Source organism: Neoarius graeffei, chromosome 5 (assembly GCF_027579695.1).
Source record: "Neoarius graeffei isolate fNeoGra1 chromosome 5, fNeoGra1.pri, whole genome shotgun sequence".
In the NCBI taxonomy this organism is placed as follows: Eukaryota; Metazoa; Chordata; class Actinopteri; order Siluriformes; family Ariidae; genus Neoarius; species Neoarius graeffei.
In genome coordinates this window covers 48115133-48135858 of record NC_083573.1, presented here as the reverse complement: position 1 = coordinate 48135858, position 20726 = coordinate 48115133, and the positions used below count along the sequence as shown (strand labels likewise).

The window sequence follows — 20726 nt, the reverse complement described above, 5'->3', positions numbered from 1 at the left end:
AAGTATGACCACGATTATTTAAAGTTTGGATTTTCATGGACTGGATCTGAAGATGCTCCACTGCCACAGTGTGTTGTCTGCCAAGAGGTGCTCGCTAACGATGCTATGAGATGTTTAAAATGTGTAAAACGAGATGTTTTAAAAAGCACAGATGTTTAAAATGTGAAAAAGAAAAAAAAAATGTGTACAACCATTTTTTAAAAATACGAATGGAACATTAAGTATAGCAACAACAAAAATTGTAAAGGGGGGGGGGGGGGGGGCGCTGTTTATTTGCTCTCCTAGGGGGGGCTGACTCTCCCACACTTTGCACCACACTCTGCATTAAACTACATAAATAGTGTTGACAAGACAGATTTAGCAAGAAATTTTTTTTATTTAATTACTGAATTTTGACAAAAAAATTCCACACTTTTCTGCCCAGAAAGCTTGAAATAAACACATCAGTACACATATGGCCTACATTCAACCTGTCAAGTGGTACATAATGATTTGCTTAGAAATGCTGCTAGACATAGAAACAGGCTCTTCTGCAGCAAATCAAACAATCCTTTTCCCACCAACCCACGGTAATAAAGCCACTCTGTGAAATAAAGCACATTCTTGTATTTGTTTACAGAAAATACGTACATAAATACAACTGAAATACAAAATACAGGAATGTACAGATGTCTTTGTAAACAGCTAATCGTCTTATCTTTGCAAAATGCTGCAGGTCCTTTACATATTCTCACTATGGGCTTTCTTTGCCGCTGGAGTACAATTTGCAGCTAAAAACTCCCTCATCCTCTTCAGAGTAGTTTTGGTTTTTTCTCGATCAGTCTCTGGTGCCCCCATCTGGTCTTGGCTGCTCAGAGGTCTCAGAAGAGAAGCATGGAGGCTTTTCCCAAATGATGCATTCAGTCGCTGCTGGAATGAGCTCTGGAGCGCAACAACCAAATCTTTCTTCTGCACATAAATAGGATTATTTATAAGATTATTTTGGGTTAGGATCGAAATGGATTCAACTTCGTATTTAGCAGCACAATTCATTCTAATAGCCAAAATGGTTATTAATAAAGCTTATACCACAGCGTTGTTGAAATGTTCATTTTCAATAACATTGCTCTGACGTATTAAATGTGCTCTTTCCGGTACATCATCAGCTCAATAGTAACAACTTAGACACTAGTATGTTGGCTGTTTCACATAAAAGGAAATAAATAAATAAATAAATAAACAAACCACCAATACGGTTAAGATTTCTGTGAAAAGCTGTACCATTAAGATAAGATAAAACTTTATTAATCCCAAGAGAAATTCTAGTGCCAGAAGTCGTTCTATAACAAAACAGTACAAGTTAAAATATAACAGTACAAGCTGGAGGGAAAAGGAGAAGAAGAAAACATCCACTTTCAAAGCTGTTTCATAGTAACGAGGACCTTGACACAAATGTAGTGGAGATAAAAAGTACGATATTTGCCTTTCAAATGTAGTGAAGTTAAAGTCATAAGTTTCCAAAAAAAAATCCTCATCAAAGTACAGATGCTCAAAAAGTGTACTTAAGTGCAGAACTCAAGTAAATGTACTTCGTTACTGTCCGCCTCTGAATATTTACCTTCACCATTAGATTACTCTCTTACATAATTTCTCATTTCTACTATTAGAATGCTAATCATCAAGGCACTGGTTTTTGCATTTTCTATTCCCCTTATGTAACTTGCAGTATTTCTATTGTTGTTCTATTAGGCCCTGTTTTCTTGCACAGTTCTTATGTTTTTTTTTCTTTTCTAAAACGTGATTATTTTTTTTTTTGCAGGTGACACTGAGACAGCCTATCAGTAATCACTAAGGTCACGTCATGTCCATCGACTGGATAAAATCAAGTTCAGTGATTTCTCCGCAGCGTTATTTAACACGATTAGTTGATGGCAGAACGGAAGGAGGCGGTTCTTCTGGGGAATGCACACACCCATGGCCCATGAACCCATGTTTCAGTTTTCTGAAAGGATTAAAGATTTAAATGTTTGCCTTGTTTGCTGAAAACAAACCACATCACAGCCTACAACAACTCTCCGTCCAACCTGCAGAAGCATATTGAGGGATATAAACGTTTTATTCCAAGAGAAAGCTTGCAGTGAAGTTGTTTGTGCTTTTAGAGCTAGCGATAACGTTGCAATAGCAATACGGTCTGGTTAGTCAAATGACTTTCTATGGATTTGCCCGCCAAGTTGCCACAGGCTTGTCCACAATGAACGTTTACACATAGCTAGTTAACTTGGACACCGCTAGTTAGCATGCAAAAACGGAGTTACGCTAACATGAATAACGTTAACTTATCTGAAGTCCTTTCAGAAATGTGTTTTAGCATAATCTTGCCAAATAAACAGAATGTAGAAATCTTTCTTTTCTAGTAGCGTTAGCTACCCAATATGATTTTGAGAAGAGTTTGCTAGCATGTCAGGTGGGGTTTCACTGACTAGCTAGCTTAACGTTAAACCACCATGATGGCACAGCATGAGTTCATTTTGTGAATTCACAGTTCTGTCTTTGGTACCGGCATTAGGTTTTGTAAGCGCTGTGACAATAATACAACGATGCGTTGACAGAAAATGTACTTTTAATACTTAAGTATTTTTAAAAGCAAGTACTTCAGTACTTTAACTTCAGTAAAAATTTGACTGGACAACTTTCACTTGTATCAGAGTAGCGTTTGACCAGTGGGAGCTGTACTTTGACTTAAGTAATGAACTTGGATAGTTTGTCCACCTCTGTAAATATTGCACATATGCTGGGAAAAATTATTGCACATGACCACTCAGAATATTGCACATGATATTGGTATTATTGTCATGCTTGATCAGCTGCCCATCTTGCAGAAGGGGGAGGAGTTATACAGTTTGATGGCCACTGGTAGGAAAGTTTTATTTCGTATTTTTGGAAGGACTCTCCATTGTCTTATTTTTTTTTTTTTAGGACTGAGGGCTTTGCAGCTTTTTAGGAACACACTCCGACACGGTCTTATTAAAAGAGCTGGGAGACATAATGACTGTTTTTAGCCATTATCAGATAAGTCATAACAGAACTCGACTTGTTCTGCAAACATTCCACACCATTAAAACCATGATGTGTTGTTCTTTAATTCATAAAAATTGGAAAAAAAAAATTGCTGCAGTATAAGAGGAATAAAATATTTCAAGTCATGCTGTTACTGGAAAATAAATCAACACAAGGCCATATCACACCACCACACTGCTGATTATTTTTGACAATATCCATGTTTTTTCATTGCTCACCTTCTCATGAACACATTTTCTTACCTTAGAGTTTGATAAGTTGTCAAAAAGAGCCCAGAGGTCCGACACCATTTCAGCTGCTGAGCGGTATGGAGGGTTACATTTCCCCAGCAGCCGTCCAACAATTAAGTTAAATTCCACACATCCTGCAGTTTGCTTTATGGGTAGGCAAACAATTATATTAACAATATGCAGGAAAATACGTAACTGACATATACAACCAAACAGGCTTAGCTCTACTTGTAGCACAAACCACGTGACTGTTGTGAACTTAAAGTGCTGATGGCACGTTTTTGACATCTTTGGCGATGTTTTATAACATAAAAAGTAATTCCCGATGATCCATATATTAATTCACGAAGGCGCCTATTTTACAAGTTATGATAAAAAACGCGGCTATTTGGGCAAATTTGACAGGGCTGCAGCACCCAGGAGACGGAGGAGGGGCTATATGACTTCAGCGAAAGAACCTTCCTCCTAACTTACCAGTTTGTTGTTGATGTGATAGGTGTTCAGTTTGTCATTATTAGTATTATTATTATGCATTTTATATATATATATATATATATATATATATATATATATATATATATATATATATATTATGCCTTCGCGTTGTGTTGCCGGCTTTTGCTTCAAAACCTACAAGGATAGGGTAAGTTTATTCAAGTTTCCCAGAGATCCCGAGCTGCATGCGAAGTGGGTGAAGCAAGTCAGGCGCACTCGTGACAAGTGGGAGCCCTCACCAACATCCGTCCTGTGCTCTGAACACTTCGATTTGGATTGTTTTGACACCCTTCCCAGCTTAAAAGAATCTCTTGGGTGTTCAGTTCAGCACAAACGTGTGTTACTACCATCAGCAGTGCCTACACAGTGTTGCCAGATTGGGAGGTTTCCCGCCCAGTTGGGCAGTTTCAAGTGCATTTTGGTGGGTTTTGAACATATTTTGGGCTGGAAAACGTCAGCAGTATCTGTTGCCAGATACTGCTGACGTTTTCCAGCCCAAAATATGTTCAAAACCCACCAAAATGCACTTGAAACCGCCCAACTGGGCGGGAAACCTCCCAATCTGGCAACACTGCCAGTATTCCGGAGGGGGTCTACTAGTAGCTATGCCGGATCCAAAGACAGTCCTCCTGTCAGAACATGTGTTGTGAAACGACATAAGATAAAGGTACGTAGAGCTATAGAGTCTACATGATAATCATAAATGTAATCATAAAGTCGGCGTGATATCAGTCATGTATTTGCTTGTGAAAGCTTGCGGCTTTCATGTAACCGCCGCCTAGCAACGAGAGGCAAAGGGTAAAGAGGGTAGGCTATCATAGATTCTATTCGGAAGAGATCAACACAATTCTAGACTCCCAGAAGAGGAAGAGCTAGCACTAGAGAGTTCACCGGCGTTTTCATGCGCCATTTCCATTGAGTAGAACCAGAGTAGAACAGCCAGTGAACCGCAGCGTGTTCTTCCGCTGACGTCACAACATGGCCGCGAGCCACGGACCCAGTTTTCTTGCGCTGTGCAATTAAAAGTTGGATATTCGCGTAACAACAGCTTCTTTTCACGTAATTATAACAGAAATCTAACATGTTTGCCATGTTGTATAGTTTATTTAAGAAACTGCATAGAGTCATGTTCGTGTCATCAGCACTTTAAATACCTGGCGTGAACTCCATACCTTAAAAGTTTTGTAGAGCAGGTAGCTATGCTTCTCACACATTAGACTAAGCAAAAGTTGTTCACACCTCTGGAAAACAAAGGAGACAAAAATGAAGGCTTTAGCAAAAAAAAAAAGTCGATTATTGCATGCTTTATTTTCATGACTCAAACACAAGCCTTTTATTTCTGGCAGTTGGCGTTGCCGAGTGTTTGTATGTGAGCATGCGTGAAGTGTATCGTGTTTTACCCTCTGGTCCGACAGATTTAGGTACGGTTCCTTAAGTCTATCGCAACTGAATGGGTCAGCATCATCCAACACATCCTGGCACATGGAGCATACCCACGTCGCACTTTACAGAACACACACACACAAAGGGCTTTTTATTTTAAAAATACTAAATAACTACCTGCTTCGAATTTACTGCACAAAAAGTACACAGCACAATAAAATCAGTCAAATGCCACTCTGCTTTTGGCTTGAGGCATCTCTTGAGGTTTCTGTAATTAGCATTCACAATAAGACAATTCCTACAGAACTGTATGGATAGATTATAAATCTATTAGAGTGAGATATGATGGTACGGACATGCTGTAGAGCAAGAGGTTTGTCTTACATGGGATCGAAAAGGATTGGTGGCACATGGCAGCTGGTATGAAAGCTTCGGTCACATTCTGCACACTGTAGTGAGGCTCCGGCAGAGACGCACACAGCACAGTCCAGTACATCAGCCTGCAGGGAACACTCAGAACTGCAGGAGTGTGAGGGTGAAGCAGCAGCAGCAGCAGCTGGGGGTGCAACGATCTTGAGGCATCTCCGGACTGACTACAAGAATATGTGAAAACGATTCACAAAGTGCACCGATTACAGTCCGATTTGAAGCTTGTCCCTTAAATGTAGACGGCCTTTCGATTTCAAAAATTGGTGAAATTTAGTTTCCTCTGTAATTTGGTCATTGTGATACATGTTTATTTCTGTAATATCTTAAAAAAAAAAAAAAAAAACACAACAACCCAGGCCATTCTGTAGCTGGGAAATTATTTAATTTGAGGGGATTCTCTAGCAAATAATGTGCAGTCAAGCAGACAGAGGAAGTACGGTGTGTGCATGTGCAGGTTTACCTTTGACCGTGCACTGACAGTTATAATCATTCTGTCACTAAACGAACTGCTGATCACACCAAGGTGCTCGCTGATATTTATTAGTTTGGTCCTGCGTTTCCTTTCCTACGCAACATAACAGCTTTTGTTCTCGCTTTCCGTTACTGTAGTCGCACACTCGCGTCCTGCATTTTTCTCTCCTGTTTCAAATTTGTATCCCACAATGCCTTGTGCAAATGGGGGAAGCCCACCATGTGATGCATGACGTAGTATCTTGTTTTGCCTCATGGTAAAGCAGGAAAAAAAATAGCGGAGAATTTAGGGCCACGTGGCCTGAAATTCATTAATTGTTCTATTTTAAATAAATAAATAAAATTGGAAATCTGTGATTCAAATTCAGTAGCTTTCAGTCCACTAAACAAAAATAACTGGGTGTTGGGGAAAATTCTTTTTATGGCTTACACTTAAAATCTGAAAGGCAGTATAGCTCTACGGGGGGAAACGTGCACATGAGCTATACTCAAATATACCTTTATTAAAGCACACAGCTGAGGACATACCTGATTTTCATCAATCTCTTGAAGCAAAATTTCAGCCTTTTGGCTACTGGGAACAATTCGAAATTGTGACAGAGATGATCCTGAGATGGGCAACCGGAGCAGCGATACAAGCAGAGTCCTGCAAAAAGAAGACAGTAATTTGTGGCGAGATGGACACGCTTGTACTTTGTGCAAAACAATTCTGGTACAAAAGTGCAGAACATAAGCAGACATACTTATTGCTGTCCTGTCTTATTATGGGCTCCTCTGAAAGAACAGAAGGAAAATGATATAAAGATAAGTGCAGCCAAAAAAAAAAAAACATACTGATGAAAGTGAAGTGTCCAAAGACATTGGTTCCACTGGGAGTAAGTAAAATGTGTGAAAAATATTCTCACCCTCTGATTCACCCATCCCTTTCACCAATTCAGAATCACTATCAGTCTCATCCTCCTCTGGCTAGAACAACAGAAAAAAAGTGACTTAACTCACTTAAAGACTATTACAATTAAATGATTCAATATTATATGCTGCTATGAAAGAAGTTGGGCAGTTTCATGATCTTTATAACCTTTGCACTAGGAAGAGATGCATTTTCTAAGGCAGATCTGGAGCAAGCATCCTCAGCAGGCACTTTTATTTGACTGGTAATCATCTCACTGAAGGATGACGGCAGGCCTGTGAGCCAGTGCTCAGTTGAGGAGCTTCCTGTGGAGGACAGAGTTGATGTGCTCTTCGTAATTTCAGATCGAGCGAGGAAGCTCTGTTTAGGAGGGAAGTCCTTGATTGAGGAAGTGGAAAGAAGATCTCGAGGCTGATGCACTGCTGGGAGTTCTTCAGCTTGTGTGTCTTTTTCTGGCACAGTCGAAGTAGGCAAGTTACTGTCTGCCTCGTTAGCAGCTGGAGAAGCCCTGCTGCAAACACTCATATCTCCCTCAGAAACAGAATCAGCCGGAGCCTTCAGTGGGAGCTCGCTGCTTGGCATCAGGATCGTCTGAGTGACGCGCTCTATTTGACCTGCGTTACTATAAACATTGGGAAGTGGAGCAGTAGGGATTGGAGGCATGATGGACACTGGGGGATCCAGTTCTTTATAACTGTTAGCTGGTGGAACGCTGAACTTGGAAGCCAGGGGAACAAACGCGTTACCTGGCGTGGGGTGAGATGATTTCCTTTGACTCTTCCAGGTGTGGTCTGTTGACTGTAGTACATGGGACAGAGTGGTGCCCTTTTTTACGGTCAAGACAGGAGCGCAATTGTAGACTTTCCATGCTGGTCCAGAATTGAGAGAAGCAGGGTTGTTTGGTACATTGAGTAGAGTGACCTGTAAATTACTAGATTGAGTGCTGGCAGACTGAGTGGGCTGCAGACTGGCAGACTGAGTGGGCTGCAGACTGGCAGACTGAGTGGGCTGCAGACTGGCAGACTGAGTGGGCTGCAGACTGGCAGACTGAGTGGGCTGCAGACTGGCAGACTGAGTGGGCTGCAGACTGGCAGACTGAGTGGGCTGCAGACTGGCAGACTGAGTGGGCTGCAGACTGGCAGACTGAGTGGGCTGCAGACTGGCAGACTGAGTGTCAGAGACAGCCTGAGAGGAAGGCAGGGATTTGTTAGCAGAAGCAGTCGGAGATTGAAAACACTGACCAGAACCTACCAGAGACTGAGGAAAGCTTTGTTGCGCATGGTTAGATGAGGAATTCACAGTAGATGGGTGAGGATTAGATATGGCCTGACTAGACTGAGCAAAAGGAGCTGAGGTGAGAAGAAAGAGAACAGATCGTTTACTGGTGGGCGTGTGAGACTGGGTGTTGGTTAAGGTATTCGAAGACGACGACTGGAATGAGGCTGTGTGAACCGAGACAGAGGGTTGGGCTACAGGGGAACAGGAAGCAAAGACTGGAGGAGGCGCTGAAGCACGGATAACACCAGACTGAGACTGCGGTAATGCAAGCTGAGGCATTAAAATGGCACGTTGAGGAAGTTTTGAGGGAATAATATTTAAAGCTCTCAGGCCAGAAACAGAAGAGCTGGACTGAAGGAGCGCAGTAAGAGATGACCGAAAATGGTGTGACAGATTTCTGAAGACCTGCTGTGACTGATGCTGGCCCACCTGAACCGTGCTGCTCTGTGTGGTTTGGAGGGGATCAACGTTATGGGAGACAGAGGAAGAATTAGCATGGCTTGTACTGTGTGTTAAGCCCTGGGTGGGTTGCACTGGTTTTGATGAGGCTGGCTTGGATTGTCTACACTGAGGAAGGTCAGATGCAGACTGGGACGTGGAATCAGTTGTAGCCTGAATGCATGTAGTGTCAGACACTGACAGAGTTGCACTAGATCCTGAATTTAATCCTGAGGGGTATCTGACCGCTTCTTCTGGTGTATTTTTAGGTTGATTGCCATTATTGTATTTTCCTTTGGCAGAGAGAGGAACTCTGGTCACCTTGAAGTAGGCTGGAGAGAGAAAAAGTAATGAATAAACAAATAACTTAAATTTTGACCTCAACACAATCTCTAATCCGAGCACTGGGAAGGCTGTGAATCAAAGGTTATACACGAATGCTAATTTTATCAAATCGAGCCATTTTGGAAGAAGTTCAAAAGCTAATGGCCAGGCAAGAAATCACAACAAGTGTTGACAGACAAAACAAACCTCGCCCGGTAGCACGTATGATGAATATGACAGAAGAGATCACGAAAAAAATAGGTACCCTATGGGTACATGTGGCTACTGCTTATAAATAAAATTGTTTTCTGATCCCATGTCCAAACAGTAAATATAGCAGATATATATTTACTCTATGAGGCAGTAGCCACAAAAATGAAGCATAATTCAAAAATGAGCAATTTAAAAAAAAAAAAAAAAAACACAGAAGTAAAATATACCAAGTGTCTGTACTTTATCTTACTCTACTCTTAGTTTTCAAAATTGAAACCTCCGAACCGAGGCTGACATACACGCGCTGTCACCATGACCGGAACTCTTATTTCCCAGAAATGGCCCGGCGCTAGAGCTCAGTGGAACGCACTTTCCCTCTGTAATAGGCATAAACATTTCTGAAAGCGATTTCTTTAGTCTAGTTCATTTATTTCGGATGGTGAACCAAATTTTATACACTCACCAACCATTTTAATCGGAACATGTGTATGCGTATGTGCAGTGCGAGATCGTTACACTTACATTCTTACAGCATGATGACGTAGTAGCTAGCGCCGCTATATGAGGCGGTAACCACAACAAAAACGATTTTGACCTTTTTGGTGACTTTGACTGGATGACCCTCAAAATGTTGGAGGTTCTATTTGAGACCAACTGCCCATCTATACTGAAAGTTTCATGAAGATTGATTCAGCTATTTTCCCGTAATCTCATCTCATCTCTAGCCACTTTGTCCTGTTCTACAGGGTCGCAGGCAAGCTGGAGCCTATCCCAGCTGACTACGGGCGAAAGGCGGGGTACACCCTGGACAAGTCGCCAGGTCATCACAGGACTGACACATAGACACAGACAACCATTCACACTCACATTCACACCTACGCTCAATTTAGAGTCACCAGTTAACCTAACCTGCATGTCTTTGGACTGTGGGGGAAACCGGAGCACCCGGAGGAAACCCACGCGGACACGGGGAGAACATGCAAACTCCGCACAGAAAGGCCCTCGCCGGCCACGGGGCTCGAACCCAGGACCTTCTTGCTGTGAGGCGACAGTGCTAACCACTACACCACCGTGCCGCCCCTGTTTTCCAGTAATATCGTTTTACCCAAAAAAAAACCCCAGACCAAAAACAATACCTCACCCCCTGGTGGACTCCGTCCCGGGCGAGGCAATTACAGTGGTGCTTGAAAGTTTGTGAACCCTTTAGAATTTTCTATATTTCTGCATAAATATGACCTAAAACAGCATCAGATTTTCACACAAGTCCTAAAAGTAGATAAAGAGAACCCAGTTAAACAAATGAGACAAAAATATTATACTTGGTCATTTATTTATTGAGGAAAATGATCCAATATTACATATCTGTGAGTGGCAAAAGTATGTGAACCTTTGCTTTCAGTATCTGGTGTGACCCCCTTGTGCAGCAATAACTGCAACTAAACGTTTGCGGTAACTGTTGATCAGTCCTGCACACCAGCTTGGAGGAATTTTAGCCCATTCCTCCGTACAGAACAGCTTCAACTCTGGGATGTTGGTGGGTTTCCTCACATGAACTGCTCGCTTCAGATCCTTCCACAACATTAAGATTGGATTAAGGTCAGGACTTTGACTTGGCCATTCCAAAACACGAACTTTATTCTTCTTTAACCATTCTTTGGTAGAACGGCTTGTGTGCTTAGGGTCGTTGTCTTGCTGCATGACCCACCTTCTCTTGAGATTCAGTTCACGGACAGATGTCCTGACATTTTCCTTTAGAATTTGCCGGTATAATTCAGAATTCATTGTTCCATCAATGATGGCAAGCTGTCCTGGCCCAGATGCAGCAAAACGGGCCCAAACCACGATACTACCACCACTATGTTTCATAGATGGGATAAGGTTCTTATGCTGGAATGCAGTGTTTTCCTTTCTCCAAACATAACGCTTCTCATTTAAACCAAAACGTTTTATTTTGGTCTCATCCATCCACAAAACATTTTTCCAGTAGCCTTCTGGCTTGTCTACATGATCTTTAGCAAACTGCAGACGAGCAGCAATGTTCTTTTTGGAGAGCAGTAACTTATTCCTTGCAACCCTGCCATGCACACCATTGTTGTTCAGTGTTCTCCTGATGGTGGACTCATGAACATTAACATTAGCCAATGTGAGAGAGGCCTTCAGTTGCTTAGAAGTTACCCTGGGGTCCTTTGTGATCTCGCCGGCTATTACACACCTTGCTCTTGGGTGAGGTTTACATTAGACCGTATCAGCGGATCATCAGATTAACGTTTTTAAAATGATTAGCGTGCACACAGCAATGCCAATACACGATTCGCGTGCACGCAGCAACACCAATACACGGATACGCTCGGCTCCGCAGGCATCCTGCGCTCCAAATCACTCCGCCCTGAACAGCGAGTGCCCTCTGGAGGGTGCGCACTCCGGCCCTGCGCAGCTCACAGAGCGCGCGAGTGGAGCGCACGAGCAGCGATTCGGGACTGAGCCGCTGTGTGTGTGATTCCAGTGCATATCGGGCATGCGCGTCACTTACCACTTGCAAGTGGAAGGATGCCAAGCCTAAAGACAACCATAACTACACAATGGGCAGTATTTGCATCAGTATTTGCAGTATTTTCATACTTTTATACTCTTTAATGAAAGGTGATACAAGGCGGAAGTCCGCGCCGTTTTTCAGCAGTCGCGTCACATGACCAACGCCAGCGAATCAGGAAGGTGGATGTCACAGTGACGTTGTCCAATGACGACGCCAGCTAGAGCTCATCACAGCGTATCCGCGTATTCTCAATGTTTACACAGCACCGGACCAGACACGATCTGGATTGAATACGTGGACCGTAGCGGATTCCCGTTTCCCGGCGTTTTAATGTAAACGGACAGTGCATCCGCGAAGAAAACGAGACAGATACGGTCTAATGTAAACTTGGCCTTGGAGTGATCTTTGTTGGTCGACCACTCCTGGGGAGGGTAACAATGGTCTTGACTTTCCTCCGTTTGTACACAATCTGTCTGACTGCAGACTGGTGGAGTCCAAACTCTTTAGAGATGGTTTTGTAACCTTTTCCAGCCTGATGAGCATCAACAACGCTTTTTCTGAGGTCCTCAGAAATCTCCTTTGTTCATGCCATGATACACTTCCACAAACATGTGTTGTGAAGATCAGACTTTGATAGATCCCTGTTCTTTAAATAAAACAGGGTGCCCACTCACACCTGATTGTCATCCCATTGATTGAAAACACCTGACTCTAATTTCACCTTCAAATTAACTGCTAATCCTAGAGGTTCACATACTTTTGCCACCCACAGATATGTAATACTGGATCATTTTCCTCAATAAATAAATGACCAAGTATAATATTTTTGTCTCATTTGTTTAACTGGGTTCTCTTTATCTACTTTTAGGACTTGTGTGAAAATCTGATGATGTTTTAGGTCATATTTATGCAGAAATATAGAAAATTCTAAAGGGTTCACAAACTTTCAAGCACCACTGTATGAGACGGGGGGGAAAAAAAAAAACCCATTACAAACACAGTACCAGTCAAAAGTTTGGACACACCTTCTAATTCAATGTTTTTTCTTTTTTATTAATTAAAAGTCACTTCATGTCTTAAAGCAATGATGGCTGTCGTTTCTCTTTACTCAGCTGAGCGGTTCTTGACATAATATGGATTACTACAGTTGTTGAATAGGGCTATTTACTGTATTTTTATTATTTATTCTTTGATCTCAAACGCATTGAGGCGGCAAGAAATTGCACTAATTAACTTTTCACGAGGCATCTGTTAATTGAAAAGCATGAAGCTGGTCAAGATAATGCCAAATAGCGTACAAAGCGTCAAGATAAACGCTGGCTACTTTGAAGAACTGAAAAACATTCTGTTTACTACACAAGTCCATACATGTTCCAGATGTTGTTTCATAGTCTTGATGTCTTCAGTATAGTTCTGCAATGTAGAAAATGGTCACAATACAGAAAAACCTATGAATGAGTAGGGGTGTCCAAACTTGACTGATAACGTAATTGCTTACCAAATTTCTTAACAACATGGCACACGTCTTCATTGAGAGAGAGCGAAAGCTGAATCACAGTGTCAGGTAGCGGTTTCTTCTGTGACAGAACCCTCTGTGCCCATTTCTCAATCTAATGAGGAAAACAGAGACGCATTTCACCTAAATTCAATATCAAACTATAAAAAGAGAGGAACAAGCTCACTAATGCATTTTTCTTTATCCAGATCAGACTCACACCAGCCGTTTTTGTTTTATTATAAACACGCAGTCCATGCCACACAGGACAAGTTATCATATAAAGCAGCAGGGAACTCAAACGGACTGAACAAATTCAGAGTAAAGTCAGTCTAATTCTTGGCAGGGGAGGGAAGAGGGAGGGGAAAAACAAACACCCTTACTTGGGTCTTGTGCTGCAGGATACACTGTCCCTCAGTGCTCAGTATTTTATGAATGAAGGCAGTGATGTACTCTTGCCTATACTCCAGCTTTTTCAGATTTGCCTTCATCACCTTCAGACTCTTCTCTTCTTCATCACACAAACCCTAGAAGCACAAGTACAGTCTCCTGTTTGTGATACTGCAACAGTTATTTTGAAAAAAACAAAAAGCGCTTCTGCATAATTTGAGAATTGTTATTGGGAAAAATAGTCAATAACTTTACTGTTATTCACTGTAGTGTCACCAAAATCACTAACAGGAGACTGTTGGTGTGTGCAGTGATTTTGGGGACACTACAGTGAATACCAGTGAAGTTACTGAATATTTTCATAGCATCTCTTTTTGGTCTTGCACTTTTTAGACAGTCCCTGCGCACTCGTCTCACAGCCGACTGCACAGAGACACCAGTGTTATTAGTCCAACTCAGAGAGCGACTCGTTTTAATTAAAATTGGGTTGTAGCTCGTTGTCTACCGTGGTACAGTAGGAAAGGAGACGTCTACTGTGTTTCAACGACTTTTCACTTCAGAGTTATTGATCTGGGAAATTTGAACCTGTGAATATATTTCCAACTTTACCGCCGTTGAACACAAGCATGAAATAGAACTTGATTAAATCATGTAAATGAGCCACGTTACCCAGTTTGTTCCACACATTACCCAGTTTGTTCCACACGCATCTCATTCAAACCACAGATTCAAACATGAGTTGAAAGTTATCACATACGGTAATGTGACATATTTATTGTTAAACTTTTCAAGTTATTACGTGATACTGATTTTTTTTTTCCTGGTGTGGCAGCAATATGCTTCCGTCCATAACAATGTCATTAAAAAAAAAAACAACAACTTATGTCTCGCTCTACCAACATTTCAAAGGCCACACTGAGCTAAAGAAAAAGAAAATTAAATGAGACTTTATTCTGATTTTGTGCATGATTCAAAGTTATGTTTTAACAAATCTACTTGTAATTTATTTTAAGTACGATCAACTTCATTTACTCTTTACTGAAAATCCAAATAATTGGATTTGAGTCAATATATAATCAGCATAAGATAAATCAGTGTGTGTGTGTGTGTGTGTGTGTGTGTGTGTGTGTGTGAGTGAGTGAGTGAGAGAGATTACATCAAAAGACATGCAGTTAGGCTGACGTGGGGCAGCCTTGGGCTGAAGTGCCCTTGAGCAAGGTACCTAACCCCTGACTGCTCCCCGGGTGCTGTAGTGTGGCTGCCCACTGCTCTGGGTGTGCGCGCGCGTGTTCACTGCTTCAGATGGGTTAAATGCAGAGGATGAATTTCACTGTGAAGTGTGCATGTGACAAAGGTTTCTTCTTCTGTGCATATGTATGCATGGATTAAAGCAAAAAAAAAAAAAAAATTTATTTGACTGAAAATTTCCGGGGGGGGGGTTATGGGTGGATTTCGATTAAATTCTGAGAATGGTTAACTTAGAACTGATAACTTTATTATCAATTAATTAATGGATCAATATATTCAATTTATTGCACTTTCTTTCCATTGCTTCCGGATATTATTTTTTTGTGGCAAACCACACAAATGCAAGCGCCTGGAATGTTTAGGTTTTTTTTGCACCATCAACTAAATGGCTTTTCATTTTCACCTATTTCGTATAGCCAAGCCCACCTCCATATATACCTTTATCGATGGCAGACACATCAGTGCCTTCTTTCATGGAAAGCGTATCCATGCTGCCGAAACCGAAAGCAGAATGACATGCTCCTCTATGCTCGACGTCAATATAGAAAAAAGTTTGGATCTTCGCTTAAATTAAAATTTGACCTTACTTTGTGTTGAATACGACTTCAAAAACAATTCAAGATTTTATTAAGAGAAATATTGTGGCCAACACGAGTGTTAAGTTACCTAAAAGATCGCGTGAAGTTGGCTGCTATCTACTTTGCGTTCGTTCTCATTTTCCTCCATCATTTCATAGGCCAGAAACAGATGTTTTGACGTAATTTAACTGAGTAGGCTATGATTATTATTTAACCGTAGTCTTCTAGACATTTTGACTGTTTGGGGCATTAAACGCTGGTGTATGATTTTCAGGGAATAAAGTTTAGCGCATGTCGGAACATCATTGCGCTCGCAGCCTCCAACTCCTCAAATGTCCTTTAAATTGTGATATAACGTAGGCTATAAGGCACGGTTCTAACATACCTTACACACTGGCCTAACGAAAATAATAATTGTTGGGGCGTCTGCTGATTTGTTAGCTATAAATTTAGGTCTAATTACTTCTGACAGTCTGCAAGCATTGCACCGTCGGGTCTTCAAGTCTGGCTGAAGCAGAGGAGCGGGCTTTCCGGGGTTTATTTTTTCGTTTTTTTTTTAAACATGCTCCATTTCCATATGTCCAGGTTTGAACCAAGTCATTTTGGCAAGATTTAATTTAATACAAAACAGAAATGGTCAGACACAAGCACGCCAAGCACATGGGAATGTATTTTGCCAATTTTGACAGCGCATGTTTTTTTAATGCCGCACCGTAGACAGCGAACGTTTAAACATGATCAAACATAGGAAATGAACGACACAAAGCATGGCTCAAAAACAAAAAAAGTTAAATAAACCCTGCTGATAGTTGATGGTGTTGCAACACATCAGTGTTCTAACCCAATCTCTACCCAACCACCCGTCATTTTAATTCTCCTCGGATCAGCACCGACCTCACATTTGGCCTTGGGAGAGTTCAGCTGACAGAAATCCGTCACACGACGGAAAACTTTAATCCATGTGTATGTGGTTACATATGCATCAAAACGCCAACACAAACAGGATCAGAGCAAAATTCAAATAATTTATAACCAATTCGAGCCCATGATTAACTAAAAATACCAAACAGATGCAGTGAAATCAGTGCAGTTACCTCCAGTTCCTTAGACAGTTGACGACACTGGAACACCAAAGAGAAGTACACGGAGCGGACGGCATTATGCAGTTGCTTCTTTGACAATGCTTTTAATTCCTTTAAGTCGTTCAGTCTACCTCAGAAAAAGACAAATTAGTTGACTGGGAATCAGTTTTGTTATATAAAATGTTAAACGTTTACCAAAGTCATACAATGCAGTATTATATCATAACTCCGCTTTCACAAAGTGTTTTGTATTCATATCTCACTCCCCCTGTATTCATCTCAGATGGATTTGCTTGAAGGCAAACATTTTATCACTCATTAATAATTTAGCACAGTTAGCAACCTGAAAGAATGTTCACATTATAAGCACATACAGTTATGTAAAAAAAAAAGCAAAAAAAAACCAGTACATCATCAGTAACCTGATGAACCACTGTTAGTAGTAGTAGTGATGTTTCTGCATGGCAAATAATTTACTTGTAGATGAAGTTAATGGACCGGTTTTCAAAAGGTGAGGTGCGCTTCCCCTGGGGGGCGCCAAAGAACTTCAAGGGAGGTGCAGCATGGGGGGGGGGGGGGGGGGCGGGGGCGGGCTACAATTATCAACAGTCCATAATTAATCGACACCTTTTCAGATTTACCAATTTAAAAAAAAAAAGTTTTACAAAAGGTGAGAGTTTCAGTTACAGCAGTTATTATTGGTTAATTAAATCAACCTGAAGACCCCCCTCGCACTTTGATCTTGTCGTCTGATGACACAGCTCGTTACCGGAGATAGAATTTTTTTTTTCGCACGATCAGCAATTTGAGGAAAACCCAGACGTCATCATCGCAGGTAAGCATGGTGGAAAGATCATGGACATGTTTTTACTTACCAAATTCACCGATATTTCATGATCTCCTTGTCGAAACCTACTTTGTTTCTTACTCTTTCATTTGACAGTCGCCATTTTGTATCTAAACGCGCATTTGAGAAGTCACGTGAGGTGTCAATAATAGTCATCACTTTCACCGGTGTCCACCATTATCGACACCCTGTGGAATTAAGTGACATTTACAACTGTTATTTATCAATCTTTGTGTAACGTTGAAGTAGATGAAGTACTTTAAAAAAAAAAAAGTCCTGTGATTTATATATTTTTTTCTGATTCATAACAGAATGGAATGTTTATAGAGTATTTGGAATCTGATCGGAATAAATAGAATTAGACCAGAATTAAATTCCTAGCATATAAAAAAAAAATTACATGCTTGAAATATTCAGATTTTTCTATTCCATTCAGAAAATATTTTTTGCAGTTTGTTGTAAATATCTACCACATATTACAATATCAGTAGACATTTTATATTTTGGGGTCGAGGAATGACATGCGACCTTTGACCTGGATTTTCATGTGGTTACAAGGTCAATTGCCTGTTGACATTTATTGGTAAACTACAAAACTAGAAATTAATACAAAACAACGAATGATTAACAAAATGTGATCTACAAAAATACTTAAAGTGGGTAGAAAGTGGAACAAAAATATTTTCTGATGCAGGTTAATCATCAGTTCATTTGTTTACAAACGTTAGAATTACTTTCTCATTTACGTAAACGCCGACATCCATATATTTATATAAAAAGATATTTTGTACTAAATATAAGTCTATGTAAAACAAATTGTAAATAAAAACTGTTTTGTTAACTTAATACCACATACCGAATTTTTTAAATCAATAAATCATCTGGATGTCAATAACTGTGGACAAAGGTATCAATACTTGTGGAACAAGGTCACGTGATCTGATACGCTAAGTAATCGGGAATCAACTCTCCCCCCCGTGGAAGTTTGAGTAACTATTCATGCACAATTTATATATTGAAAGTCTTTTCTACTTTTGCAACGGCCAAAAGATGGTTAAGGTGTCGATAACTGTAGCCGCTGCTCTAGTAGAAAAAAAAAATAGTAAACATCTGGTTAGCTAACTGAAGCTATGCGCGGATAGAGATATGCATAGGTATTACAGATTTAAAGTGAGAGAGGAAAGAGTCTGGTGCAAGCAGAAAACGGAGGAAGCATAACAATAATTATTTAAAGTTTACATTTTCATGTATTGGCCCAGATGATGCTCCATTGCCTCAGCGTGTTATTTGCAAAGAGGTGCTAGCTAATGACAATATGAGACCAAGTAAACTCCGGCATCATGTTGAGACCAAGCACCCAAGTTTGGTGGCCAAGCCATGGGAGTTTTTCCTGATAGAAAGCTGAAGGAACTCTGTTCACAGAAGAAAGTAATTGAGACATTAAAGACACCGAAGTAGAGCCCTGCACTCCCGCGGGAGTCCCGCGGGACCCGCCGCAAAGCAGTGCGGCGCGGGACAAATTTTGAAAGCTCATTGCGGGCGCGGGCGGGACCGGAAGTGCACACATGCGCGCACAGGTGGGAGCGCGCACACATGCGCGCGCAGGCGGGAGCGGGAGTGCACATATGCGGCGCGGGCGGGAGTGGTGATAAGCTGCAGTCCCGCTAACTAAAAATGTGTTTGAAATAAAATTTATAAATTATTAATTTATGTCTATCATATATAATTTGTGCTGGATATTTTATTTGGCATTAATAAAAACATTTTAAGATACCTAAATTTGCAGAGAGAGTCAGATTGCCAGAGGAATGGCATCTTAAATTTGCCATTGATCATCCTAACGGGAAATCCTTTGATCACTCTAATGACTCGCAGTTCACACCCAGCTAGCAAGAGAACCATGAGTGAAGTGATTTACTGCTTGCGTTAGTCTACAACTTTAATCAAAGAGACAGGTTACACAGTGACGGTAGGCTTGACTCAATGCTATCCCAGAAATCCTTCCTGTAATATGCAAATTTGGCTGTCCAATCAGAGGCGGCCAAATTTGCATATTACAGGAAGGATTTCTGGGATAGCATTGAGTCAAGCCTACCGTCACTGTGTAACCTGTCTCTCTGACTAAAGTTGTAGACTAACGCAAGCAGTAAATCAATTCACTTCTCTTACTAGCTCTGCTTTGCGATATTAAAAAACAAAACATTGTTACAAAGCAAGCCCATTCACTTTTTTATGCTGATCAGAGAATTACAATGGTTTCTCGTATGATAAAAATGTGCGATTCGCGATTAAATATTTTAATCGCTTAACAGCCCTAATTATTATTATTAGAGACAGTACATGCTGAATTCAGAAACAAGGTAAATAATAACGGGAGCTGTAGATATTTATGCTCAAATCCACTCAAAGTAGGGGGCGAGGCACCATCACGCTGTGTCAAGACAAGAACTTTCCTGAGAAATAAATGCGAACGTCTGCATCATGCGGGATTTACGGGCGGGAGCGGGACAAAATATGGCAGGCGCGGGCGGGAGTGGGACTGAAAATCATAATTTTTTTGTGGGTGCGGGTGGGAGCGGGACTGAAAATCATAATTCTTTGCGGGCGCTGGCGGGAGTGGGACTGCACAATGCGGGCGCGGGCGGGACTGAAAAATCCTACCCACGCAGACCTCTACACCGAAGCATCATATCACATGACGTTACGCATAGCTAAGGCAGGTAAACCCACAACATTGCCGAAACATTACTCCTCCCTGCTGCTAAAGATGCGTGTTTGGTAATGATTGGAAGAAGCTGCTGCTGCCAAGCTAAATGCGATCCCAATGTCTGACAATACTATCCAGCGCTGCATCTCAGACATGGCATCTGATGTGAAGGAACAGGTGCTGGATGGGATTCGTGACGGCCCTTTCTTCTATGGATGAATCGACAGACGTCGCTAACCATGCTCAGCTAATGGTGTACGTGCACCATGTTAAAGAGCTCAGTATCCAGGAAGAGTTTTTGTTTTGTCATTCTCCATCAGCTCACACTGCAGCAGAAGAAATCTCCAAGTCTTTGAATTATTTTGTTCAGGAGAGTCATACTGATTGGGGCCGCTGTTGTGGAATATGTACTGATGGTGCAAGGGCAATGCATTAACCCTTTGGTGACTGACCCCTTGAAAATGGTTCCTCCAGGAACGATGACGTTTCAGTTGTCAAGACAACGGAAAAACTAAAATACAAGAGCATTTTGTTTTGTGCACAAGAGCATTGTGACATATCTTTCTGTTTTTGTATTTTAGTTTTTCCGTTGTCTTGACAACTGAAAAGTCATCGTTC

The 20726-nt window shown here is 41.2% G+C and overlaps 1 protein-coding gene across 1 annotated transcript in view; it reads right to left on the bottom strand.

Annotated features, from left to right (window-relative positions):
- Positions 1 to 356: 356 nt before the first annotated feature.
- The window catches only part of trim33l (tripartite motif containing 33, like), a 132129-nt gene continuing 111759 nt past the window's right edge, over positions 357 to 20726 (bottom strand). Inside the window, exons 6-17 of the mRNA XM_060921860.1 lie at positions 16567 to 16681; positions 13640 to 13783; positions 13260 to 13371; positions 7144 to 9023; positions 6971 to 7031; positions 6809 to 6839; positions 6594 to 6711; positions 5550 to 5758; positions 5183 to 5285; positions 4955 to 5023; positions 3300 to 3431; positions 357 to 948 (exon numbers count right to left, since the gene is read on the bottom strand). Coding sequence (XP_060777843.1) covers positions 721 to 948; positions 3300 to 3431; positions 4955 to 5023; positions 5183 to 5285; positions 5550 to 5758; positions 6594 to 6711; positions 6809 to 6839; positions 6971 to 7031; positions 7144 to 9023; positions 13260 to 13371; positions 13640 to 13783; positions 16567 to 16681 — 3202 coding nt within the window. The 3' untranslated portion in view covers positions 357 to 720. The remainder of the gene's footprint in view (positions 949 to 3299; positions 3432 to 4954; positions 5024 to 5182; positions 5286 to 5549; positions 5759 to 6593; positions 6712 to 6808; positions 6840 to 6970; positions 7032 to 7143; positions 9024 to 13259; positions 13372 to 13639; positions 13784 to 16566; positions 16682 to 20726) is intronic.